General features: G+C 46.6%; 1 protein-coding gene across 5 annotated transcripts in view; it reads right to left on the minus strand.

Moving 5' to 3' along the window:
- The window catches only part of tweek (transmembrane protein KIAA1109 homolog tweek), a 703,556-nt gene that overhangs the window by 72,663 nt on the left and 603,723 nt on the right, over window positions 1–27,170 (minus strand). For all 5 annotated transcript variants that reach the window (XM_075687924.1, XM_075687922.1, XM_075687923.1 and 2 more), the window contains 5 exons: window positions 25,698–25,914; window positions 25,499–25,606; window positions 20,494–20,620; window positions 7,498–7,655; window positions 7,190–7,395 (listed from right to left, as the gene is read on the minus strand). In XM_075687924.1, coding sequence (XP_075544039.1) covers window positions 7,190–7,395; window positions 7,498–7,655; window positions 20,494–20,620; window positions 25,499–25,606; window positions 25,698–25,914 — 816 coding nt within the window. The remainder of the gene's footprint in view (window positions 1–7,189; window positions 7,396–7,497; window positions 7,656–20,493; window positions 20,621–25,498; window positions 25,607–25,697; window positions 25,915–27,170) is intronic.

Below are 27,170 nucleotides of genomic sequence, written 5' to 3' on the forward strand. Positions count from 1 at the left end.
TTTGGCTTTGGCTGTAAGATTTACCAGGCTTCAATTTCTCTGTGTTTTTGGATTTGATTCGCTGGGGATCTTTTACTTGCATTTTGATTTGCGTGGGTATCGCAGCAAGTATTGTGTGACAGCAGAGCCAAAGCTTAAAGTAGCGACCATGGTCCTAATGTGTTTGACGAGAGCTCACCTGTTGTGGTTGTGTGAAGAGATCGAGGTAAACGTAGAGGAGGACTTGACGGAAACAGAAATTCGTAAGACAATTCTCGAAAGTGAGAATGATTTGAAATTCATAGAACAAATGGGCAAACGAATTCTAAGTAAGAAACGGGAACAGGAAGCAATTAGGCAAGAACAGGATGAATTTAGGCAAAAGCAGGAAGAAGCTAGGCAGAAACTAAAAAGCATTTCGCAAGAAAAAGACCTAACAGAAGTAACGAGGCAGTACATTGATGCACTGAACAAAGAGATTGAAGGTTTTGAGCAGTTAATCGAGCAAAGTCAACAGCGGCTTGAGAAATCTGTCGGCTGGACGCAGTGAAAGTGGGAGGAAGTAGATAGCAGATTTTGCTCAAAAGCCGAGAGAAGTAGCAGCACCTGCGAGATCAGCAGCACGTTCATAAGTGAACTCGAAGTGCTAGCAGCTAACAATGCCTTAGTGGCAGCAGAGGCCGTTAAAGGCCAGAGTGAGAGCGACGAGGTGCTGTGCCAACAGAGGACTGTAGAGACAGCTAGGCCAGCTGCGAACAAATTGGCACAGTTACCACGCGTGTGCGTCGCTTGTAATATTAGCGAGGTTGCTAGCGAAGAAAAAGGTACTGCTGACCTGATAGACACGAGCACCCATGTCGAGTCAGATCTGCGTGCCAAAGAGAAGTGCCAGCTGGACGATGCAGTTGAGAGTAGTTCTCGGGATGGCGAGCTCTGTAGCTCACGAGAGAACAACTGCATTGTTCAGGGATCGGTGCGGCTCTCCGCCAGTCTAGGTAGCCAAGAGAGCAATGATTTAGTTAAGGATCAATCAGACTGTGCGGGTAAGAGACCGATCCGTGCCGATGAGAGGTGTAACGGCCAGCACGAGGCGCCAGAAGGCGACATGAAAGAGAATTCAAGGAGAAAGCGCCGCAAAAAGAAGCGCCCTAAAGATAGGAATGCGGTGACTAATGTAGCACCGCCAAAGACGGCGAGAGACCCAAAAAGGCAGGGCGCGAGGAAAAGAAAGGTGCGGTCGTCACTGACGATGTTGACACATCAAACACGTTCTAGCCACCGGTCAAAGGGGGACCGCGAAGCATGTTCTGCACGGACGCGGACAAAGGGCACGGGGCAGTTAAATTCCTCGTCGTTCCGTCGTTCTCTTCGAAGCTCAGCGTGTAGTACAAAGAAGCGCGAGGTGGCAAGTCGAGACCAGGTGGGGAGTAGCGACGCGATCAATCGAGTTCGTGAGGAAAGAGGGGCGCCAGGACGCAAATTGGCAGAAGACTGTAACGTCTTGGGGGAGCTGATAGTGAGTCAACCCTTTTGTTGTTCCTCGGTAGCCAGAATAGCTTTCAAACTGCGACCACCTCGAGTACGACTCAAAAGTATGAGTCAGTCGTAAACATTTGAAACGGGAGGCGAAGGAAACTTCCGTAGAAGTGAAACATGTTTCGTTTTATTTTTTGAGCATCGGATAATTTTCGCGATTTGTTTCTTTCAATATGTAAAAGTATGAGCTTTGTTTTTGTTTTGTTAGAGAAGCCCGAGATTTGAAAGACGCGTTTTTTTGTAAACATGTAGTATCGCGAGTTGTGGGTTAATGAGTAGATAGGCTTTCTTTTTGTGTGTGTGAGTAACCTGAGTGTCAAGGTTATCGTTGAGAGGCCTATCGTAATGCGCGTGTGTGTTATTTAACCTTCTTTTTTAATGTTGTTTTTTTATTTTCTAAGGTTAAGAGCGTAGGTATTCAGTAAGTGCATGATTTGCACTGAGAAGAGCTCTTAGGTCCTTTAGCGCGTGTCCTGTGCGGACGGAGGGAAGCAGATCATTTATGACTGGGTTGCTCGTATGTGTTGAGGGCAGCCGTATTATGACTTCTATAGTACGCGTGCGTACAGCTAGTTAGTAGAATGCACATTTGTTGAAAGGTTCCTCTGTGTTGCTAAGTTACGCAAGTTTGGTTGTTCGTTTAAGGAACATGTCCTGTAAGGGCTAAAGGAACAAATGTGAGTCAGCATGATGAAAACTTTGTATGATGCAAGCACGTGTTCGGAATAGGGACCACAAAGCTAGCGCGATTGTATTTACGCACCTATGGAGTTGGCCAGACTGTTCAGTGGCAACAGTACGTGAGATAAGTACGCCACTGCGATAGGGTAAGAACAGGCTGTTCGTGAAGTTAGGCTGCTTAAGATATGTTCGGGTATTGGTGGTTGAGAAGCCTTCGGTTTAGTTCTACGTAAACCTTTGCTCTTATGCAGTGCGACGGTCAGGTTTGGTCAAACTCTGGGGGAACGTGAACGCTCGCTTTGGTGGCACAAAATTTTGGGGCAAAATTTGGGGTTCCCAGTTGAGTGACTTGCATTGAAATTTCGATAGGAAGCCTGGCAGGTTAACAGCTAATTCCGGGCGTTTGAACGCTGAGCGATATTGTGTTGCCGGGATCGACTCTTCAGTGCCAGTTGTTGTGAGATGGTTGAAGGCATTCCAAGTACGCAGGGGTTGCAGAGAGCAAAGCCATTGTCTTGCTCGCCAGCCATTCTCTTCCTGCCCAGCGGTTGCTAGCACTGGGCAGGCGAGATTTTCCGGGCCATGGAGGAGCTGTTAGGAATGGCCGTACGGGGTGACAACGTGCCAGCTTTCAGCCCGCTGCACGCGTTCCAATCCAACCAGACGGGACGCACTTCAGAGAACTGCGAATAAACCGGCAGCCACGTGGCGCGGGGTCAGCTCAGGACTGTGGTACTCGGCCGCGCCACCCGGGACAAAGCAGAGTTCTACGAAGCCCTCTGACGTCGGCTCCGGACCTTTACACCTGTGTGTGTGTGCAACACGAGTATGTGAGCCTGCCTCCTCCAAAAGGGCGGGTCATCTTCGGTGACGTCGAACGCTGACGTCGAACGGTGACTGGACGAACGTTTCCGTTCGCTGGGAATCAAGGGGGGACCAAGTGCTTATAAGCAGCGGTTGCCGGCTGCTAGGGTGTGCTCATCGTCGGGAGCTGTGTGCTCGCTGTCGTGCTCGAGATGTACCAGTGAGCTGCGTGCTCATTGTCAGGCTCGAAATGTACTCGTGAGCTGTGTGCTCGTAAGCTGTTTGCTGTATGTTAGTCTTGCGGGCTCCATATGGGAGTCGCGCTAGACTGCCAATGTATCTTGCTTAAAATGTAAATCCTGCAAATAAACCCTGCTCGCCTACCTCCTGACGATGACATTAAGTCTCTCCCTTCAACTACGACCGCTCCAATCTTACAACATTAAGTGAGTCGTTATTTTTCCGAACGCAGTGGAAAACAATTCTGGGGTTTTGCGTGCCAAAACCACAATCTGATTACGACGCACACCGTAGTGGGGGATTTCTGATTAATTTCGACCACTTGTGTTCTTTAAAGGGGCCCTGAACCACCCCTCGGACTTTGAGAAAAAACACATCCAGCGGATGGTTTTTGCACTCATGTGCGACACGTGGGGCTCACAAGCGGAGCGTGAAATCACCTTTTTTTCAAACTCTCTTGTTTCAAAAGAATCCATTTTCTCACTCTCTGTTGTGCACTTTATTTTGTCATAAAGCACTTCCCTTACACGGCTGCTATTGGCTGATCACTGACATCAATCAAGAAGGGTGTTTGGATCAGTGCACTTCTTCCTACTGTTACCGTGGATATTAATTGACACAGTTAACTAAACAGGCTGAAGTATAGCTGAAGTAAGCGAAAGCTTTGCTTTAAGTTTTCATATGGATGATGCGCTTCCGGGTGAAACCACCTGTCGTCTGCTGATGCTCAGCCATGGTTCAGCGGCGCCCAGAGCCGGCGCGCCCGCGTGCATTCGAACTATGTTTGACCACACTGTCTTTTTGGCATCGCCGCCTTTGTACCTCATTTGTTTCAAGTAGTTTTGAATGCCAGAAGTGGTCTCAAACCTTACGAAGCTTGTGATGCGGCTCTGCCGCTTAGTTCCAATGCCGCGGATCCTGTGCTGGTAAGTGCGCACACTGAGTATATGTGAGCATGGAGCACGGGGTGCATTGGGGAGCTCTAAGGCGCGCTACCAATGTAACTACGCACACTATTGAAACAGGTCGCACACAGGCGACGTTACAAACAGCAGTTCGGAGGACCAGTTGCACAGCCGTGCAAAAACGTTGGCCACGCGCACTCAGAAGCAGGTGACCGGAAATACCATGTTGCCAACAGCACCCAGCATCCGTTAATTTGAGTGAAAAGTATCAGCAAAAGAAGAAACACAACACTGAAGCCTGGTGACGTAATTCCACGGGCGGGGCATCACCATAGGCTCTGCCTCCCTCCGTCGGAACGGAGGATGTTGAGGAGGAATAAGAGAGATCAATATTCCTCTCGCGATATCTACGCTCCTGCTAGGTCTTTTTAAAAAATTCTTTCGAATATATGTTCCTGGGAGGTATGAAACTTGTCTGAAGGTGCTTTTGAGGCTTCAGAAAAAGGTGGTTCGGGGCCCCTTTAACATGCACCCAATGCACAGTACACGAGCTTTTTTGCATTTCGCCACCATCAAAATGCAGCCAATGTGGCTGGGTTTTGATCCTGCGACCTCATGTTTAGCAGCCACTAAGCAACTATGGCAAGTCAACGTCAGCGAAAAAATGCAGATGGCTGCGTGACCTGTGACATTCCCAGCTGCACGCAACAAACCAAATGTCATGTATTCCTACCCCCCATCGCAAATGCACATTACCTTTGAAACATGCAATTTCTAATAGGTTGTCTTCTTGTTGGAAAGATGTATTATATGCGAGCACTATGCTAGTTCTCGCATCCCCCAGCCATTTTCTTTTTCGATGAGTCATCACACACTCAAAAATTACTGCAGCTGCAGATGACTGCAAAAGAATGCCATCTGCTTGTTACAGCAGGTGAGGATTGTGCGCGGCAGCCAAGTTTCCTGCCATTTCTTTTTCCAAAGGGTTTCCCTCTCCCCCATTGTATGTGCAACAGTGCACTTGATAGTCTCCGATTTCAGCACACACACACACACAAGCACAAAAATGTGAACCAATGCAATAAAGACAGACGTGTACACGGATGCAAAAGCACCTGTGTACTTAGATTTAGAAGCACGTTAAAGAACCCCAGTTGGTCCGAATTCCCTGAGTCCCCCACTACGGCGTGCTTCATGAACAGATTGTGGTTTTGGCATGTAAAACTCCACAATCTATCTAGAACTTTCGGTCGGAATCAAATTAACCGAGAAATTGAATTAACCAGAGTCTAATTAACGGAAGTCTATTGTACTGTGGGTGCGAGCTGAGTGGGCTCGGTAGCGGGTGCGATGGCACACCTACTAGAGAGCCGTTTTTCTTAACTACAGCAGATGGCCTGTCACAACAGGGACAAACTGGAGCATGCTGCCATGGCAAAGAGCAGATTTTCCACCCCTTTTATTCAAACATGACTGAGTGGCGCTAACTGGTGGAAGAATCTGAACTACATGCAAGATGTCTGCTATGATGCATCTACCTTCATTCAACCTACTCGATAATTATCAATTTCGTCGCTGCCATCAGGGTCGAACTTACAGGAGTCAACTGTAGTACCAAATGAGTGTGTTCTTTTATTTTTGGGCTGTCACCACTTTCCCTCAGGTATCAATGTTTTAGTGCTCATCAATCAGGCACAAGATGCGATTTATGCAGCAAAACATTCGTTCCTTCATTAGTAAGGAGAGCCAATTGCATTCAGATTGTACAAATGTCGCAACTGCTACACCTAAAACCAATGTGAACCCCAGAGGCTGCTCTGGAATTGTACATTTGGTGGCAGTTTACAGGGCCTAGGTTGCACAAAAAAGCATAATTTCCAAGTGGCTTGGCTGTGCAGCCTGTCAAGAAACGGATTAGGCCACACATACTAATACAAGAGGCTTCCACTCTGGGCTATGCACCCAAGCATTATGGAAGCAGATTTTTAACAAGTTCTGTGCCCCGTAAGACTTTTATGCAAACAGTACAATGATGCAATGGCAGATGGATTCAAGCAGAAATATTTAATTGGTTCAATAATTGCTGCCAAGCTTGGCTTGCTCCTATCAAGCACCATTCTAGGAACAAGTTTGGCTTAAACAGGTTCTTTTTGGCTAGTGTTAGTCTGCGCACAGCTCACCCAATTAAGAACACTTGTAATTTTAACATTGCACCTGTACATACTCTACTTGCTATTATTTCAACCAGCTTGCTTTTCTGAGTGGATTAGGGTTGTGAACCATCCCAATTTTAGCGGGACAGTCTTGACTTTTGAGTAAATGTCCCATGTCCCGACCTGACCCGGTTGGGTGGAAAAATGTTCGGATATTTCCTTTTTATTTTACTGTATAATAATAAACATACCAGATGTGCTTTTTATAATGCTTGACAGCTCGTTTGCACATTCTTCTTTCTAGTGTTCTGTTGCATTCTTATAAACATAAATATGGTTTCGTTTTTGTTGTGGTTCCAGTTCAGCTGTAATCACTAACCATTTATGTACCTCTATTCATATTTGTAGCCGTGTTCGCCAGGCAACTATACTGCACCTTTCTTGTCGTAAACTGTGATACGGCAAGAGTAAAAAATTTTCTCTAACTTTGTTGCATGCACAGGCTCCAGGCACTTGGTAGCCGCCCTCCTCCTCCTCAAACCCCACCTTCGTCCCTGCTTCATCCACTCAAGAGTTGGCAACATAGTGTGGATTCTTGCCCCACATACGCTGAAGACCGGAATGGTTAAGGACAGATGTGGTAAAGCACAGATGAGTTTTTAACAACTGAGGCAATGGCGATGTGTTTTATGAAGTGAAATAAAGATGCCGGTCTGAGACAAAAGCATGTACAACGTCAGGTGCCCTGCTTGTAACTTAAGTGCTTCTAGCCATTTTGCAGCTGTTGCAGTCACAAAATAGTCGCTGATGCCACATGCAGTGTTTCAGGTCTTACCAAACACAGCAAACAATATGCTCAATGCCTTTAAAGTAACAACATTGTGAACTGACCTGGCCATGGACAAACAGCAGTGCCGGTCGCTTGGTAGCCTCACAGCCTTCACAGAGCCGCCACTCATCCCGCAGCTCCACAGTGAGCTGGGAGACCCGGCCCATGAGCACACTGCTGCCCATGTAGTCGAGCCGACTCTCAGCTGCCCACAGTGCCAGCGTCAATGTATGCACTGGCTCCCGGCCCCAGCTTTCCTGCAGGCCCACTGCATCGTGGGGTGCCCACACTCAAAACCTGTTGATTGCCCTCATTGCATGATGAGCTCACATTATAGCTACCTCAGGATGGTGTCAAAGGAAGCACTCACTGTGTGTGTGAATACGGCTAAGCTCGATGGCCCCACCAACAATGCCTCCTTTGGCATCAAGGCTAGAGCCATCAAGGTCCACTGCCAAATTCAGGTCCTTGTGGCCACGACTGTCAATCGCCAGGCGACCCTGGGACCTGAAGCCTTGCGTCAGCCACCTGCACAGGTGCCATTTGGCATGCAGTACTAAAGCACAATGCACTGCTTGTTGGAAAGGCTGTGCTAAGCACCTGCTACCTTTATCTCTTTTGGTATGAGCAGAGCATTGTATACAATCAGCAAATTGCATAGCATGTACAGACTGGATAAGTTAACCCAAGCCCACACATTCAGAGGCCAAGCAAGTGTACAAACTGAAGATGTCAATTATGTGCCACAGTCAAAGCAAAGTCAACAGGCTAGTTCCTAGTGAGGTGTGTGCCTCGCATGTACTGTAAGTATTGCTGGTGACCTGAAGCACCATGTGCAGCACACAAATTGCAATTTCAACTGACACTTAGGGTTACCATAGACCTTAGAATACCATACTGTAGGGTTACCATAGGATTTTACAGCATGAAACAGGGCTCTGCTGTAGTAAATAACACAGCGATTGCCTTAAAAACCTTACAAAAACATAAGGGGCCTGTAACAAGCAACCCTACATGACATATCTACTTGTTGCTGGAATATTTGGTTCAACTATAGTGGGAAACTTTTTCCTGTCCACTAATTTCTTCTTTAAACCTATCTAAAGCCTTTTACACAATAACCCTGCATGAGCTTAGGTATTCGTGGCACAACACGTCGCACATGGTGGCCTCTGATGGCATCACAGAAATATTTAATCATTTACCCAACTAGAACTCACCCACACTGTTAGTACCACTTCCACTGAGGCCGAGTCGAGCTCATCCACACCAAAATAGGGCTATAATCAAATTAAGCTGCATCCATTTATGGTTACAGTGATCTATTATTGGTTAAAACATGTTGGCGGGCTAGCTGGTTTGAATCCATGATGGAGTGAGTAAGCGTTGAAAGCTGCGCAGTCTCTGTGTATCTGTTTCTTTCTACGTCCCCATTCAGTCGCGCTTACACACTCTATCCTGGGTCCATTATTGCGCCCAATGATGATCCCAACAAGGAAATATTCTAATTAGAAGTGACACACCATGTGGAAAGGATAGCAACTTATAATGGTGATCTGAAAGTTAAGTCATCTTCACTGCACGGAAACAGCCTGTGCAGTGGGATAGCTAGAATTTGTTTTGGGAGGGGTGGGGTGGGGGGCTACCCACTTGAGCGGGGCAAAGGTGAGGCGGGGGGAGGCTCAGAAAGCCGCATACTAACAGAAATTTAGAGTGGAGAGGGGAGCGATTGGGGGCACATGCCTAATGTGCCGCCCCTGGCTATACCATTGTATTTGTGACCACTGCAAAAAATGACAGAAAACAAAATTATTCTCAGTTCTTCCAATTCAGAAGTGGGCATGTCACCAGAGAGTTATATTGAATAATTAAAATTAATGAGAAGCTCTGAATAACCTCTTTAATGGACCTATTTGACACAAACTTGGCTCACTGGGCATGTGTCACAGGATACCTGCTGCTCTTGAATGAACCTCTTTTAAGCCAACTTGACAATTTAGTAATATGGAAATACACCTTATGCAGACCCTCATACACAACATAACGAATTCATATAAGCTATAAATTGACACATCGAATTTGTCCGATTTGAATGGTCTAACAGATGCCATTTACAGAAGAGCGGTATCTGCTCTTGATGCAGAGCTATTAATTTGTAAACTTTGTGCTTTTATCTTTTTTCTAACTTTCAAATTTATGAAAAGTCTTAACTAAATGAAGGCTCTAAATCGAAATTTGGCTTCTAACAGTCACTAGAATTCAACTTTCTCTCTCAACTGCAACAAATCTTATGAAAATTGGTCCAGGGGTTATCTCCGTAAAGCATTTCTGCGTTTTACACGAACTTGAATGGGCCACGTCAAAGTAGGACCCGAGCTAAAGCTTCCTCTTAATGGAAAAAAAAAATCAAGAATTTCTGCCATGCTGGATGAAATCGAACCCAATTCATATGTAATCAGATAATCTTGTCCGAGTATATATTCGCCATAGGTCGGCAGTGTGGGAGAATACTCACTCACACTCACTCACCATAATTCTTCCAGGCGCCGCACTCACTCACGTTCACGCTCACCTCCACTCACACGCATCCACTAATACTTGCACTCACCTCCACTCACCTCCACTCACACTCACTGGCCCTCACTCGCAGTTGCACTCACGTCCGCTCACACTCACTGGCACTCACTCGCAATCACGCCTTTTAAACGAGTGCGAGTGAATGTGAGTGAGTTCACTCATTAGTGAGTGTGCTGCCCACTGCCACTCACAATTCGTGTATATTCAGACCGAAGCTTCCAATTTAGCACCTATTACATCTGGAATGGGAGAAGGCAGTGTTTTGGGCCCAGTTTTATTTTTAATATATATAAACGATTTGTCTTCCCAATTACATGGTAACATTCGTCTATTGGCTGACAGTTGTTTTTCGTATTGCAAAATTATTTGCAATGACGATCACCATATACAAAATTCTACCTTTTCTTGGTGTCAGGAGTAGCAGATGACCCTAATTGCCCAAAGATAAGTAGTGCTAACAGTAAGTAGAAAGCAATGGATATCTGATTTTACTTACATTATTAATGATACACTCCTCACTTGTGTATTTCAGGGTAAATATTTAGGTGTCACTTTAACATGCACTCTCCCCCTGCAGGGGCATCTGCGTCAGCAGGTGTTTGGTGTGTTGCGACACCACGTACCTGAGCACATGAGAGTTGGCCCTCCCACGTGTAGCCATGAGCGGCTTATAGCCGTGTCTGGGGAAAGGGGGATCCTGGGGGTTGAGCCAATGCTGGGCGTTTGGACCTTTAAGTCCCCCAGCGGAGGCAAAACACCTCTTTAGCCTCTGCTTCACATAGATGGCACCTCCAGACTGACTCGCCTGGAGGAAATCGGCAATTGCCTTTTCCTGTCCCCCTCTTCAATTTTTTTCTTTCTTTCTCACTTTCCCATCTTTCCTGTCTTCTAGTCACTTCTTCTCACTTCCGAATTTCTGGGCGGCAAGGGTTAACCTTGTGTGGGTAATCAACCTAGATTACAGAATATTTAGTTATATCAATGATGCACTGCTGACGTGTACACAACTTGCACTTATGTCGTCACGTCCCCTTGTTGAGCTCGGTGGTGGATGGCAGGCATCACTGCTGAACATAATACTATGTACAATGGGATCAAGCTATCCTCCACTTTCTGATTGTCCCCCTCAGAAAAGGGGGCGCACTGATGCAACACTCAACTTTTTTGCCCGACCTAAAGTGACATTCCCAAAGTCCCACGTTGTGCATTGTGAAAATCCAGACAAGACTGTTCAAACAATCTCACCATTTCTCGTGTCAAAATCTCTCACTGAAATAATACGGCCAGGTTACAAAGCAGTGAAGATGGCTAGTGGTGACTTGCTGTTTGAGCTGAGTGATAAAACACAGTATAGCAAGCTGTCCGACCTCGCGGCGATTGGGGACAACCCTTTCTCCATTTCTCCTCACCGCTCAATTAACACAGTCCGTGGAGTAATATCTGAACAAGACCTTTTGGACCTAACTGAAACAGAACTGCTTGAAGGATGGAAGGAGCAAGATGTAATCAATGCACAGAGAATTAAATTGAGACGCAATAACAAAGAAATACCAACAAAGCACCTAATTCTGACCTTCACGATGAGTAACTTACCAGAATCCATTGAGACAGGTTATCTTATTATCCGTGTGAGACCGTACATACCAATTCTCGCCGATGTTTCAAATGCCAGAGGGTTGGCCACGGCTCACAGAGCTGCCATGGTCGGCTGACGTGTGCTAAATGTGGAGCGAATGACCACCCTGCAGATGACTGTCAAGGCAAACTTCACTGTGCTAACTGTTATGGAGGGCACGCCGCATACTCGCGGTCATGTCCCAAATGGAAACAAGAAAAAGAAATTCCCCTAGCGCTTAAAGTAAAACAAAACATCTCTTTCAAAGAAGCGTGTAAGCATTTTTCTTTTGTTGAGAACACAACTTATGCCGATGTGGCGTGTCAGGTGGCGGCACCACCACGGCCAAAGGCGGCTGCTAAGATCCCTAGCTGTGAGCTTGCAGTTCCGCCACCCGCCCCCTTGGTGAGTGCAGCTAGCGCTGCCTCACCTGCTGGATTTGATGGAAGCGGTTGTACTTGCTCTTACTTTGGTCTGCGCACAACGGCCCTGTCCCTGAACTACCTCGGCTACACGAAGGTGATGTGGCACTCGTGCATGATGACAGCGCACATCCGCTACTAAGGAAGCTAGGCAGAGTTCTATCGGTGAACCCAGGAAAGGACGGTGTTATGCATGTACGTACAGTTTGACTAGCTTCTGGACAGATGATCAAACGACCCGTTCAGAAGGTGTACATTCTTGAAGCAAGCTACCAAGAACCAGCTGCCGAGTGATCCCCTTGGTCCCTTGGGAATATGTTGAAGATCATTGCCAACAGGTGACGAAAGAGAGAAGGAGGAAGAGAAACGGCAGGAGCAATAGAATAAAAGGATGGAGTGCTATGGCTATGGCTCAGGTCTTCATTATGCGACAGCCACCATTGATAGTTTGTACGCACGACCTTTGGTGGGAGTCGAACCATCGACCTTTGGTGGGACCAAAATTCAATGGCACAAAAATTTACAATGCCACCTTTGATGGCTGAACCCACAACCATTGGTGGGAGTCGCACCCACAACCATTGGTCTTAATTAAGGCACAGTTAATTAAGACAGAGTTAATTAAACCACATAAATCCATAACCTTTGGTGGGATAAAACAATAAGAAGTAACAACACATTCAAATGAGAATGTTAATTTAATGAATGTCTTGAGAGTGCGCAGGCTTTCACCTTCGTCGTCTTTAGAGTATGCTGAAGTAACTGTCAACTTTTCTTGTTTTTTTCTTTCCCACCCACCCCATCCTGGGGCCTCTCAGTCCTCGATCCCCTTCCCTATACTGAGTAGCATGTAGGCACCTGCATGCATTTCAATAAAGACCTTTTTCTCACTCTTTCCATCCTCGCTAGGGGGCACAAAGGCTCACTTCTGGTTGGTATTCTAACTGGCCACTGGGGCAAACCTTGCAAAATTATGAGTATGAATGGGGCATGCCCAGTGTAGTTTCCACATTGGCACAATCAATAGCAAGGTGGTGCGCTCTATCCTCCATCTATGGTTGGTGCTTACCAGCAACATGCATGAAAGGACGTGTGCAAATAATGCAGTGGAACCTGCTTATAACAATATTCAAGTGCCATGAAAATTCCATTGTTGTAACCAATAATTGTTATAACCGGTTGCATAAAAAAAAATGGGGGATGGCTTAACTGTTCGGAGAAAACTATAATGGCGGGGAGGCCACTTCCCCACCACTTTCCTCCATCCGGCTTCTGATTGTGTTGACTCGTTTAACTGTTTAACTCTGCTTCCTGTGCGCTTCGATTGCGTTGGCGCTCAAGAATGGCACTACTATAACAACTGCAAAGAAGGGTCACGGGCAGCAAGTGACATACGAGCTCCGCCGAGGCATCGCTTCAGTGGCCCCAAAAGGTGCCTTTTAATAAACTCAGTACTCTCCCACTCTGTGAAGAAGGATGGCCAGCGAAGCTGTGTATGTGGGCCCCTTAATGACAAACTGCACCTCCGCCGCGGGTCAGCCCGGCACTGCACTATCTTCAGGAACAGCCCACATATGGGGAGTGCTCAATGCCTACTTCACATCCGCCGCGGGTCGGCCCGGCATGGCACTAGCTTTGGGATCAGCCCACGTATGGGGAGTGCTTAACGCCTGCTTCACCTCCGCCGCGGGTCGGCCCAGTATTACCGTATTTATTCGCGTATAACCCGCACCAAAATGTGAAAAAACGCGTTTAAAAAGTGGGGGTGCGGGTTATCTGCGAATTTTTTCCTTGGGAGGGGGGGGGGTCGGCTTCACCGCAATGTGCGGCAGCCTCCCCGTGTAGTCCGCCATCCCCATCGTCATCGACGCTTGTCAAGCCGATGAAGGGCCAACGAAAGGCCAGCATTTTGAGCCTCGCGTTAGGCGCTGTTAGGGTGGCTAGAATTGGGAGGTGTGAAGACCGCGGCGTCGCCGCCATTGCCTAGGGAGGCCCCGCTGCGCGTTCCTCCCACTGGGGGAAAATTTGGCGCTTCCGTCGGGGGCGCGGGTAGGGTGGCTAGCGCGGGGGCGCCGTAAGCTTGTCACTCTCGTAGGCCACGGTGCAGTACAATGTAACTCTCGTGGTCGGTGTAGTGCAGCTGCGTTTTTCTCGCGTTTCCTAAGCTTTTCTTCAAAGTAGGTGGTGTGAACTGCTGTCGCTATCCCCTGACATCCTGTGAACATGTTGCAACGATATGGAAGGTCGACAGCAGTGCCTTGATATTGAAAGTTGCACCCAAGTTGACATGTTCACACATATACCCTATGGATTTGAAAAGATGCGGGTAAATCTGGCCTTCAATATTATCAACAGTGCAGTTGTGCACGCCATGAACTTACAGAAAGAAAAAATTGAGCAACAGTGCTCAAATCTAGAGCCAACAAGGGTGTTCATTGACGTGATGGCTCAAACAATTGAAGCCATGACATCACGGTTTCTAGCTGAAGCTTTGAGGTATGCACACAGCAACTGTGCTCAATTTCGTGTGACGGTGGTAAATGCTTTTCGTGTTGTTTCAGACGTGGCAGTGCTCAAGAAACTGCACTTAACAGCATGCTGGCGTTTCTGGATCAGTGGGAGGCCCATGCTAAAGGGCTCGGCTTCTTAAGGGCACATCAGGTCTGCGTGTGACCATACATTCCACTGAAGACCTCTTGACGTATCTAACTGAGAAGGTTGAGTTCAGGTTCTTGATGACTTCCCGCCTCAGTCAGGATTGCCTGGAGCGTTCATTTGGTATTGTGAGACAGTCCAGCGGAGCCAATGATCACCCCCCTCCTGCGCAGTTCATCATTATAATGAAGTATGCAAGCTTATGCATTTCAGTCTGGGGGGGGCTTCAGTATCCCTTAGTCTGTCTATACAACCTCATTCAGACACTCGAGGACAGGTTTACTCGGGCATTTAGTACTACGCGACTGCACGCAAAAGTTGTCAAGAATTTATTGCTTCTAGCAGCCAATGTGGCACAGATTTGCTGCAGGAAGCATTCCGCTGATCTAACAGGATCGGTGTCTAGGTTTTATTGAATAACACGTATTCACTTTTTAAAAATCAGTGTGTCATCCACAACAAAGCCAAGAAGGTTAAGCCTTGTGTTTTGTAAAAATGTGATATGCAATTATTGTGTTATTTCCAATAAACATGTATTAAGTCGCAAGAGCTTTGTACTTTCTAGAATTTCTTCACCACGTACAATGCTGATATATTGCATGAACTTCTTCCATTTAATGTTACAATCCCAAATATGTGACTTATGTGTGGGCGACACATTCAAGGTTATTCCAATGCGCTGGCCTTGCGCGGCGGTTCCTATGAACTATACTTTCGGCGAGGCATAGGCGCGCTAATCTCGGCAAGAGGTGGTCGCAAAAACCATTGCTGTGTCCGCTGCGTAGTCGGTGCTCGCTGTTTCCATGTGGAATGAGAGCAGCGAAACATTAAATTGTCTCAGCATCTACAATGTAGAGAAAAAAGTCTGGTCAGATTCTAACGCATTCAAACGCTAAAACTAAGCGCTACCAAATCAATTTCCCGCCCAGAGGTATGCAGACGCCGCGAGAAACTACGGCGCCCTAAACGGCGCCCACGGCGCCCCGGCCGGCAGCGCCGTCACGCGGCAGGAACGCGTTTTCGGGCCAGCTTCCGGAGGTCGGTCTTCACACCTCCCCATTCTAGCCACCCTAGCGCTGTTTAGTGTACTTACCCCAGTTTGCACTGTTTGCCTGCTTTGTTTTGGCATCATGAGTGCGACTCGACGGCAGTGTTTCACAGCGAAAGAGAAGCTAAAGATTATAGCCGCTGCCGAAGAAATCGGCAACAGAGCTGCTGCAAGACAGCATGACGTCGACGAGTCGTGCATTCGCGACTGGAGGAAGAAAAAAGAGAGTCTCGAAGCAACGAACCGGAACAGGCGAGCGTTTCGGGGTCCGAAGACTGGCGCGTACCCCCACCTCGAGACGCAGCTTGCGAAGTTCATTGAGGAGCAGAGAAGTCGTGGCCACGCTGTTTCGACTGAGATGACGCAAATGGAAGCCCTGAAGTTGGCCCGGGAATTGAACATTCCACGTGAGTTTCGTGCAAGCCGTGGATGGCTTCAGCGCTTCATGCGAAGACATGGATTTTCTATGCGGAGGCGAACAACCATGTGCCAGCGGCTTCCTGAAGCCTACGAGGAAAAGTTGTTGAACTTTCAACGATATGTGATCGCACTTCGGAAGGAGCACAGCTATTTGTTGTCTCAGGTGGGAAATGCTGATCAAACACCTGTGTACTTTGAGATGCCGATGGACACGACCATGGAAAAAAAGGGCTCCAAATCAGTCAGCGTGCTGACCGGCGGAAATGCCAAGCTGCGCTGCACAGTCATGCTATGCGCTTTGGCTGACGGCACGAAACTGCGCCCGTATGTGATTTTCAAACGCAAGACGCTACCTAGCATTCCACTGCCCCCAGGAATCGTTGTGCGTGCGGAAGAAAATTCGTGGATGAACAGTGGCCTAGTCGGTGACTGGCTTCGAGTAATCTGGGAGCGAAGACCAGGTGCCTTGCTGGCACGCCGGTCGATGCTCGTACTAGATTCCTTCAGAGGCCACTGCACTGATGCGGTGAAGGCTCGCCTTGCCGAGACCAGCACCGACCTCGTCATAATACCTGGCGGCATGACGTCCATGCTACAGCCACTCGACGTGTGCCTGAACAAGCCGTTCAAGGCACACGTGAAGCGGCTGTATGCCCAGTGGATGGCCGACGGCATGTACGCCCTCACACCGACGGGACGCGTGCGAAGGCCTGAGATTCCATTGCTGTGCCAGTGGATCGTGGATGCGTGGAAAGCGATACCGGCCGATTTGGTGCGCAAAAGCTTTAAAAAATGTGCGATCAGTAATAGTCTGGATGGTTCCGAGGACGACTACGTCTTTGAGAGTGGCGATGAAGCCTCGGATGGCAGTAGTGAGAGCGGCGACGATTAAGAATCGGATAACCAGTGACGTGGTGGCGGTCGTTTGAATAAATGTTCTGAAAACGAAATGATCACTGAGTGTGAGTTGCATCTTTCTAGCGCTCATTTCTTTTTTTTTCAGGTAAACGTGCGGGTTATACGCGAGTTTTTTTTTTTTTTTTTTTTCCGCCGAGTTCAAAGTTAGGGGTGCGGGTTATACGCAGGGGCGGGTTATACGCGGGTAAATACGGTACACTACCTCTGGGATCAACCCACGTATGAAGAAATTTTTGCTTATGACACGAAAATTTCTTCAGAGGGTAGAGGTATTCAGCTTTGCTGTAAAAATGCGGGAAGGTTGCCGCGGCAGCATCTCGGCTTGGGAAATCTAGAAGAAACGCAGGAGCGAGGTTGCCACAGTATCTCGCAATGTACTATCAGCGTCAAATGAAACGCGAACAGCGGAGCCAGGCCCAGAACACTCTCAAGTTCAACAAATGGCCACAGAGGGCAAAAAAACAGACCGTGCGGCGCTGCTAAAGAAACAGCCATAGACCACCAATTAAAAAGGTTCCCCATGAGTGCATTATCTCCTACTAGAGGCGCCATAGTAAGCACAATTTTAACCTATAAACTTTCTTCAACAATAAACGAAGCGTTTTTATTACATGACAAAGAGTACAAAATTATAATTCCCAATTCTACATTGTACTCTTTATTACCAACTTTGTTGTTTTTTGCCATTTTAAACGCAAAATAGCGTTCAGCATCATCGACTTCCCACGTGACCTCTGGCCTGGATTTAAAATGTTTACCGGTATGTTCGCGTGCACGGCAGGAACGGATTCTTTGGTTCATACATTGGTTGGTTATTTTGTGCTAAAACCAGTTTATTGCGCTTTTATATCTCACATTATTTAACTCGGGGTGTAAGCCGGAAAGCTAGATTTCAGTCGTGAGCCATGTGGAACACGTCTGCATCGAAATGGGAGCAGGGTCCTGCTGTGACTGGGGACTGCAATACCGGCGAGTCGGTTAACATCGCTGCTTCAATCACTATGTAATATATTCTTGTTAACTTACAGATGGAGGCAAGTTAAAGAACTAGATGCTGCATTACATATGGGCAGTTAGGACCCTTCGTTGCTGTTTCCTAAATAAACTTTCAGTTGTGAGGCCATCATTATACACACATTCACGAAAGAGAAAGCGATATCGGAACGCGCGTCACATTTTTCATCTTGTTGTAGCCGTAGCCATGGGTGACTGAGTAGCCTTTGTCAATATATATATTTTTTTCGAGTCCACCGGCAACTTCTTTCGTTCACAGAACCGAATAACCCTTTGATAAACTGAAGCTAAAGTACTAAATTTATTGTATTAAACAGTTGCATGCATGACAATTCACCCATATTTCGTACCTGTTGGTTCCAAATGTTCTTGCTGTTCAGTTTTAGAGTTAATGAGAGTTTACTGTATTTGTGTTTCGGAGGGTGACACGGCGCAGAGCTATGGGTGCAGCCCATTCGTGTTTGTAGGTGCGGGAGGGCGATGGGAGAGATGCACGTGAGGCTGCGTGAATCTCTCATGTAGAGGAGTGTGCGGCGGCAGTTAAGGTGGTGGGCGATCATGCAGCAGCCTCGCATTTCACTTCTTCTTTTTAAGGATTTCGCATTCCATTACCTTCCGGCATGGACACTCAACAGCCAGACTTCATCATCATAACCGATAATACGGCATGGGGACATTGTAGTAAGCGGGTTATTTCCCCTTAGAAAACATACAAAAGTTGATGGTGCAGCAGCTTTTCATTGTTACAATCGATATATTGTTACAACTGGTACCGTTATAAGTGGGTTCAACTGTAATTACGTTGTGGGATTCTCACCCGTGCTCTTGGGACAAAGGAATGACAACACACTAGGGCAAACAATCACAAGGGCATTTATTGCACCTTTGATAGACTAATGCCTGCTAGCCAAGTTGCTATATACAAAACATGCCGATGGGCGCGCGACAAATCGCAAAAGTCCGACTCACCGCGACCGGATAATGAGCGAATATGTTCGCCCCATGCTGGACACCAACGCTTAGCCGTTCAAGTGTATGGTCACGCGAACAGTGGCGCATTCGAACGAGGCCTCGCGAGACGGTCTCGCAGAAGCATGGATCGGCGCACGCACGGAACGTCCGTGCCGCTTGCCGATCCCCGAGCCAAAGCGCAAGTGCCTTCTCCTTTCCGCACCCAAGTAACCCTGCTGTTAGGTGGCGTTAGCAGAGCCACACTCGTGCCATATCTTGCGATGCGCTTCAACCACACCGACTGCCACGGGCATCAAGCCACGCGGCGAAGCCGGATTGCAGGAGACTGGAGCTATGCGGGAAAACAACATATTAGGGGACGCGTGAGAGTTGCGCATCCCCACAATGTTTTGGACAGCGTTCTGGTTTTCTTTTGTTGCCATGGCTTCAGCTAAATGCATGGGATACTTAGGGACAGTTAAATTAAAACTGTCGTACAATATTACATGCCTCACTAAATATTAGGAAACAATCCATCTTGTTAAGACTGCTAAATGAATAAAATTTGTTATACAGTAATAGCTCATTGATACGATGCCATTACGTATGATTTCCCAGCTCCAACGTTCCCAATCGAGGACACAAAAAATTATCCAATGCAGTTACGTTTATATTTATATACGTTCCCAGAAAACACAAATGTTTAGCCCCAACGTTCAGTAAATCACAAAACTGCGATCGTATGATACGTTTTCCAACCGCTAGATCCCATGTAAAGAAAAGGTGCAAGTTGCACATGATGGAGAATGGTAATCCATCTGCCGCAGCAGCTCCTCCGCAATACTGACCCAACCGTTGCACATGAAAATGCTGGTGCGCACTAAGTTTCTTATTCTGGTATCAGCAAATCTCCTCCCCGCTTGTCGCACATTTCATTTACAGCTATCGCCGCAAACCCTATTATAATGAGCACCTTGACTTATTTGTTTCACAGAGCGTGGGCCTTAGTGCCATTGGAAGCATACTGCATGCTTTTATAGGCAACAATCCAAATGTGCTGCCGTTCCCTGCTGCATGCGGCACAAAAGGAGAGTCATGTATTGCTCTGGCAGTATCATAGGCATCGTATTCCAGCATTGCGCACCAGCTCGATTTTGTTTATATTTCCAGTCACATTCTAAAAACACTATGCAATAGGAAAATGACATCTGTCTTGGGACGCTTAGGACCTACCAGCTCATTTCACAGACGTCCCCGTCTTGCACTGCAACAATTCGCGCTGAGTGGGCATGTTAAAACTTCCTGCCAAGAATTCGCCGCTAAAGGAAGCTGCTGACCCAAGCCGAATTCGAGGAGTGTAAATAAACATAAGCTTGCCGATGCTGTAAAAACAACAATATGTATATTGGGCCGTTCGAGCCCTGCCAGCTCGGCTCGCGTCGGCCCAACACTTTGCATTATGCAGATATCAACTACAGTTAGGTCTGTCAATCTTTTAGTAACTTCTAATCATACATTTTCTCAGTTAGTATGTTTTTTCACACACTTTTTGTTCTAAAATGTGTGAATGTGGTTCTACTGCATTTTGGATTATTGTGAGGTTCATAAAATCGAGGTTCATCTGCAATGGCAGCAGTGGTAAAGCTGTGCTGCCAAGACTATTGACATGTAACTTGCACAAACCTGCTCTGGCAGCAATAATTAGTTTCTTGTAATTCTTTTGGCAAAGAGAAACAGTGTACTCACGAAGTGTTGCCCATAACGTTGCCCATGTTCATGTGAACATTAAGACGGGACAGGTTCAAAGCATACAGCAGAAGTGTCTCCCATGCTTGACCCCTGGGAGGTGCTGGCCGTTCTTGAGGAAAGGGAGCTGGTGAGACAGAGCAAGAGGTACATGTTGAGAAATATTATACAAAAGACGCTGCTGCAGTGGATCTCAGCAGAAGGCAACTTGTTTAGTGGCAATTACAGTTAGAAGAGCATAGTTTCACTTGTATGTTAGACACAGGGTTCAGGAGAAGCTGCACCTGAATAAACCTGCCCCTTTCCAAGAAGTAAATAACCTAGTTTGCAGCTAGCTGAAGCATTCCACTCAAGGCTGCCTTGAGCCTAAGTGCAGCATTGCAGCCATGAAGCATTGCAGCCATGAAGATTGCAGTGACATTGGGTGATATGTGATACTAAGTAGCGCTAAAAAGTAGGGGTGTGCAAATACATGAATATCACTGAATCGAATCGAATAGTGAACGTTTGAATAATTCAATTTGCGAATTAAATATCTACTATTCGATTTTTCAATATATTTGGCGTATAGACCCTTGCAGTGCCACAAGTCGCGTGCGCCACGGCACCCCTTGTGCTTGATCCCACCTAAGTGAGCATTTCACTTCATTTTCAGCGCAAAAGGAGCGCCGAGCGTGATATGGATGGGCCGCCGTGGCTTATGCGGTAATGGACTTTGTCATTACAAGCGCTCCTCAAGGTTGGAATGATGCCCGAACTGCAATTCGCAGAACAGCATCGTGTTGGACAGGGCCACTTTTGTCGGTACAAGGTTTGCCTGAATCGACAGGACCAATCCAAATGATAATGCAGGACAGAGGGAATGACAACAAAAGCAGCGCATATCTTGTAAAGTACGAAAGCATGTGAGAAGAACAGGCCAATTAGCCGCCGATAGGCACATAGATCGTGTTGGATATGTGGCGACGAACTTTAATGCTGCTTCGACAGCTGTCAATTCAGTCCACACGCATGATCCCAGGACCAATCATGATGAGCTACCTGTATGAAAGTTTCAAACTAACCTTCATGCATGATCTCTGGACTAATCACTGATAAGCCACCCGTACAAACATTCTGCAACGGGCTTGTGGCTTGTTACCACATCAGCTAACGGCAAATTATCATCACGGCCACACTTCCTAAGCCATTAGGCCTAATCAGTGCTGATTCATTGGGTCTCAGCAAATAAAGTTATGGTTCAGTGCCAAATTCATGCAGATCTTTTCACAGTAGCTGTGCGACACTCAGAAAGCCAAAAAAACCACCTCACAAATGAAAAGCATGTAGGCGTCGGCCACAAGCGGAGCGGTGATCAAGTCCTGTGATGCGCGGCTCCTTCGTCTGTCGTGCAGATGGGCCTTACACTAATTCATTAGTTTCAGAGAAAAGGAAAGCACTTGATTCTATTCAACAGATTAATTAATAAAGATATATTTTCCAGATCTTCATATCCTAGAAGAGCTATAATCAGTGGTGGCATATTAATTTGGTATTCTCTTTAATAAAAATAGACCCTACCATAAGTCTTGATTTCTATGTACCTACCTAAGTTACTGATGGCTCGCTACATTCTTGTTATGCAATGTTAGGAGCATGTGCAGCAACGTATTTTCTTGCTGAAAATATTAAGCATTAAATTTTGCAAAAATTTTCTGATATTCGATTCGAAATCTACTAATCAATATTCTATGTTGTCATTCTTATGTCTGTCCTTGTATTATTTAGCGCTACTTGGCATCCCAGCAAGACGGACCAACTAGCCTGAAGCTCTTGAACTAGCTCTTGAACTAGCTCTTGAACAGCTCTTGAACTAGCTGGTGCAAGGCGTAAAGGGCCTCTCACTTTTTTAAATATGCGCCATCGATAAGAAATTCAATCAATGTTAGAAAAAACTTAACGAAAAAACAGATGGGACAGGAAGAAACGCTAGTTTTTTTCGCGCTGGAAACCATGTTGCAACAAACGCTACCCTCTCCAATTGCCTATCCTCTCCGCTTTCTCTCGTCAGAGCCTTTGCTTTTTGCCATGACCCTCTCAGCTCTATTTTTTTTTCTCTTGCTGCACAGTGTGTCTGTAGAGGTGGTTCTAGATGCTCTGCGTTTCACAGGATTTAAATCTCACTGCTGTGTTGGCACACTGGAGGCATCATGCGTGTGATGCAGAAGCACCAACACATGTGACACTGTTTCACTGGCTAGCTGAGTGGCTCCTCCAAGAATAACTGTATGCGGGTTCTTGTTTGGATTTTCAGCTAGTTTTTGAAGCATACATTGGTGCCATACTTTGTAGACACAATTGTCACTGTGTGACATAGGCACCATGCTTGTCTATTTGCAATGCCCAAACAAGGTGAGGGGTCCTTTATGTAAAAACAGTGCACAAGATTATACAAAGCACAGGAAATGCACTAACTTTTGAGTAAATTCACTTCTACAACACAAGAGAATTTGGAAGCAAGCACGTAAACAAGGAATGCACATACACAAAAAATAATAATTAACCATCACAACCTATGATGCTATGTCCACTACAAGACAAAGGTCACTCCCAGTCATGCACCAGCTGACACCATCTCATGCCTGCAAATTTCCCAATTTCATAACAGCACCTAGCTCTCTACAGTCCTCAACTGTACTTCCTTTCCTTATTACCTATTTCGCAAATCTATATTAGACCCCGATTATATGCCTGCACAGCTCTATTTCATCCTCATAATCTCAATGAGAAAAATGGCTGTCCTCATTTCCTCTCTAATCCACACCATAGTCTTCCCGTCCCTTACTGTTATACCTAAAGCTTTCTGACTTAGGGGTGTGCAAATACTCGAATATTATCGAATTGAACAGTGAACATTTGAATAACTCAATTCTCAAATCTAATATTTACTATTAAACATTTCAAATAATCGGTATATTTGGTGTAGAGACCCCTGCAGTGCCGAATGCCACATGCATCGTGGATGCCCCTTGTACTCGATGCCGTGCAAGTGAGTGCCTCGCTTGGTTATTTTGGGTACAAAAGCTCCAAGTCCACCATGGACAGGCCGTCCCGGCTGACACTGTAGCATACTTTGTCTCTGTGAACGCTTCTGCCCCACTATATGCGCTCGCTTGCTGATGGCGGGGAGCGCATGCAATTCGCAGAATGGTGGTGCATTGGCCAGGGCCGCCTCTGCCAGTACATGGTTTGCCCACGCTGATCAAAATGATAATGCGATGCGGGCAGAGGAAACAGCAACAAAAGCAGCGCATATTTCGATAAGTGCGAAGATCGGGCCGATTAGCCCCCAAGAGGTACGCAGATCATGTTGAAACATGGCAGCTAAAAGAGGAAGGGAGAGGGAAGGGGCTGCTCTGTGCGAACCTGCCATGACTTTCAGAAGCTTTGAAGCTTTCAGAAGCGAACCTGCCATTTCAGAAGCTTTGACAAGTGGCAAATAATCACACCTGACAATGAAAAGACGCCTGCTCTTTACCGTTGGTGCTGACAGCGATTCACCCGCACAGCACCAACGATGGCTATGCATGGAGCAGTGATTGAGACCCGTGATGTGCAGTCCGCACGTTTGTTTGTTGCACAAATTAACCTTACGATAGCACACCTACTCCAAAGATGGGAAAGCCCTTCTATATCTTGAACGAAAAGTGAAAAGCAAAACTTTCTATGCAATAAAAGACTGCCATAAAATACAGGTCGACTATCAAACTGAGAACCTCATTAGCATAATGTTGCTAATTCTTTAGCTTCAAAGGGAGAAAGCCCTTGGTTCTATTTGACATTCTATTGGCAAAAAAATGTTTTCCAGACCATATACTAGAAGTGAGCTGTAATCAGTGCCGGCATGCTAATTGGGACCTCCCTTTAATAAGAGTAGACCGTACTGTACGTATATCTTGATTTCTATGTACCTAAGTTAATGATAGCGTGCTACATTCTTGTTATGCAATGCCAGAAGACTCCCCAGCATGTGTAGCACAGTAGCACGATGAATGATGTGACATTAGAGTTTGTTATCATTGCTTTCTTTATGCGGTCATACATATGCTCACTACTTAAGCTTATAAACTTTCTATGTACATGTGCTTTCTAGATGTAACGTCCTCCAAGTACTTTCCAAATGTATAAAATATAACAAACATTTCCTGCATCACTTTTAGACAAATCTTTGTAGAGAAATTGTACATGAAATCGCACAAAACCAACATCTCTTAAGAGACTCTCCTAATAGGAAAGCTAGCAAGCAAATACTACATCAACAATAAGACATCTTTACGAGTTATCAGAAATTGCTATTCTGGCCCCTGGTGTGACTCCGCAGCAGTAAAGACAGCTATGTGGAGAGATGTGGTTCACATAAAGGCGCGGCCACTGCTAGCGGGAACACAAAAGCCTATGGCAGCGCTCTATGGAAAGGCACCACTGGTGCCACACGAAGTCATGGCAGACGACTTACCATAGCAGATGACTCGCTGGGCTTTTTTGCCAATCGCTTTGATTGCACCTGTGCCGCAAGACTTCATGAGACGAAGGCAGTGGGGCACTCCATGTAGCAATGCCATGGGCATCGTGTTCTCACTAGCAATGGCCACGCCTGTACACACTTCTTTCTTTCCTCATCATAATCACTCTTTTTCTTTCCCCTTTTTTCCTACGGATGCGCTACAGAGTCGATAGTGTTATTATTGTGAGCATACAGCTCCATGCAGTCAAGTGATATGATTGTACTCATTTGTCCACAGAATAAAGTGCGCAGTTAAGTTCTGGCATCGTGTGAACCACATTTGCTTCAGCCACTGCGGCTACCGCCGGAGGGGTTGGGGGTGACAAAAATCACGCTGTCTAGAGTAGCATACCAGACCATACTAGCTCAGGCCTCTTCTATAAAAAATTATCTCTTACTGAAAGTGCTTACTTCTTGCAAAGCCACTATTTTAGAAGAATTGAAATGTAGAGAGCACATCACCTGCTTCCTCTTCAGGTGAGCCAAGCTCCAAGCTTCCAAAGGGGAATGAATCAGCCCGACTTGGGGACAGGGTTCCACTGCTGCTACTTGTTTCGGCTGAGTCTTCGGCTTGCAGAGAAGATGTACATATATATATGTGTGTGACAAAGAATACCGAACGCAAAGGAATGACAAGACAAAGAACGAGAAGTGCACTCACCTTGGTCACCAAAAGCTGAGCCTGCAGTGGCGGGGTCTCCTAGGAACATGCGGCGAGCGATGCTACGTCGATACCAGGCTTTGGGGAAAGCTAGAATCTCTGTCAGACGTCTCATGTCATACTTAAATGAGGCAGAGCCAACATCACACAGCGCTGAGAAACGGATCAAGGCTCGGCCATTGTCCACACCAATGTGACGGCTACGGCTCATGTTGACCTGTGCATAAGTAGGAAGAAGTCATTTGCAAGGCTCTTTTATTAAGCAACACACCAGGAAGCTAACAAGCATCTAAAGTGCGTCCAAAACCTGACACCATCATCACGTGCACAACTGAACCCTGCATTAGCTGCCAGTGAACCACAAGAGCTAAAACTAAATAGTACCAGTAGATAAGTGCAGCAATGGCAAGACCGTGCGGGGGCATTTGGTGGTGTGAGCATCTGCCTTGCACAGCCAACGTTGCACCAGTCTTGAGCATGAGGGCAAGTGTTTAAAAAAGGGGACCAGGTGCCATTATCTGACACAGGGCAGCAAGAGAGTTATATTACCTTGTCGCAGCCCAGTGACGTCGTGTCAGAAACAACAGGTTGCACGAGAACTAACTGCGTGTCTCACTACTGCTTCTTGCTAATCCTCCGATGCATGGTGTCCATTCCTTGAAAGGGTTGCCAGAGGGCTTTTGCAACAATAAGCTATGCCTTTTTCTCTCTGTAATGTGCAGTCAATGCCTGGCCGGCTGATATGACATGTAGCTTTCACTGCATACACTTAGCTGATGTGTTCCCCAACTAAGCACTCTACGTTTAAATTAGACATTAAAGGTGTTCGAATAGTGTAACTTGCAAAACTAAATGAATAGAATATTCAAGAAACGTAACCCTTGAATATTAAATCAAATGTAGAATATTTTCCTATTTCTAAATGAATATAAAATATTTTGTGTGGTGCCAGTAAAGCAATAAAAAAAAAGAAAGTAATCAGACGTATATTGTGGGGGTTCTCCTCCGTGCTCTTGGGAAAAAGGAACGACAACACAGTAGCGCAAACAATCACAAGGGCATTTATTGCACCTTTCACAGATCAATGCCTGCTAGCCGAGTTGCTATCCACAAAACATGCCGATAGGCGCGCGACAAATCTAGAAGTCCGACTCACCGCGACCGGATAGCGAGCGAATATGTTCGCCCCATGCTGGATCCCAACGCCTGGTCGTTCGCGCGTACGGTCAAGCGAATGGTGGCGCGTTCGAAGGCAGGCCACACGAGGCGGTCTCGCAGGAGCATGGGTCAGCGCCCGCGCGGGACGTCTGCACGGCTTGACGATCTCGAATCCCAGAGCCAGCACCTTCCACTCCCGCACCCAACTAACCCCGCCGGTAGCAGCGCAACACTCGCGCCATCTCTCGCGCTGCGCTTCAACCACATCGACCGCCGTGGGCGTCACGCAGGCCACGCGGCGAAGCGGGATTGCAG

The sequence above is a fragment of the Dermacentor variabilis genome, chromosome 4, assembly GCF_050947875.1.
Source record: "Dermacentor variabilis isolate Ectoservices chromosome 4, ASM5094787v1, whole genome shotgun sequence".
Taxonomy (NCBI): Eukaryota; Metazoa; Arthropoda; class Arachnida; order Ixodida; family Ixodidae; genus Dermacentor; species Dermacentor variabilis.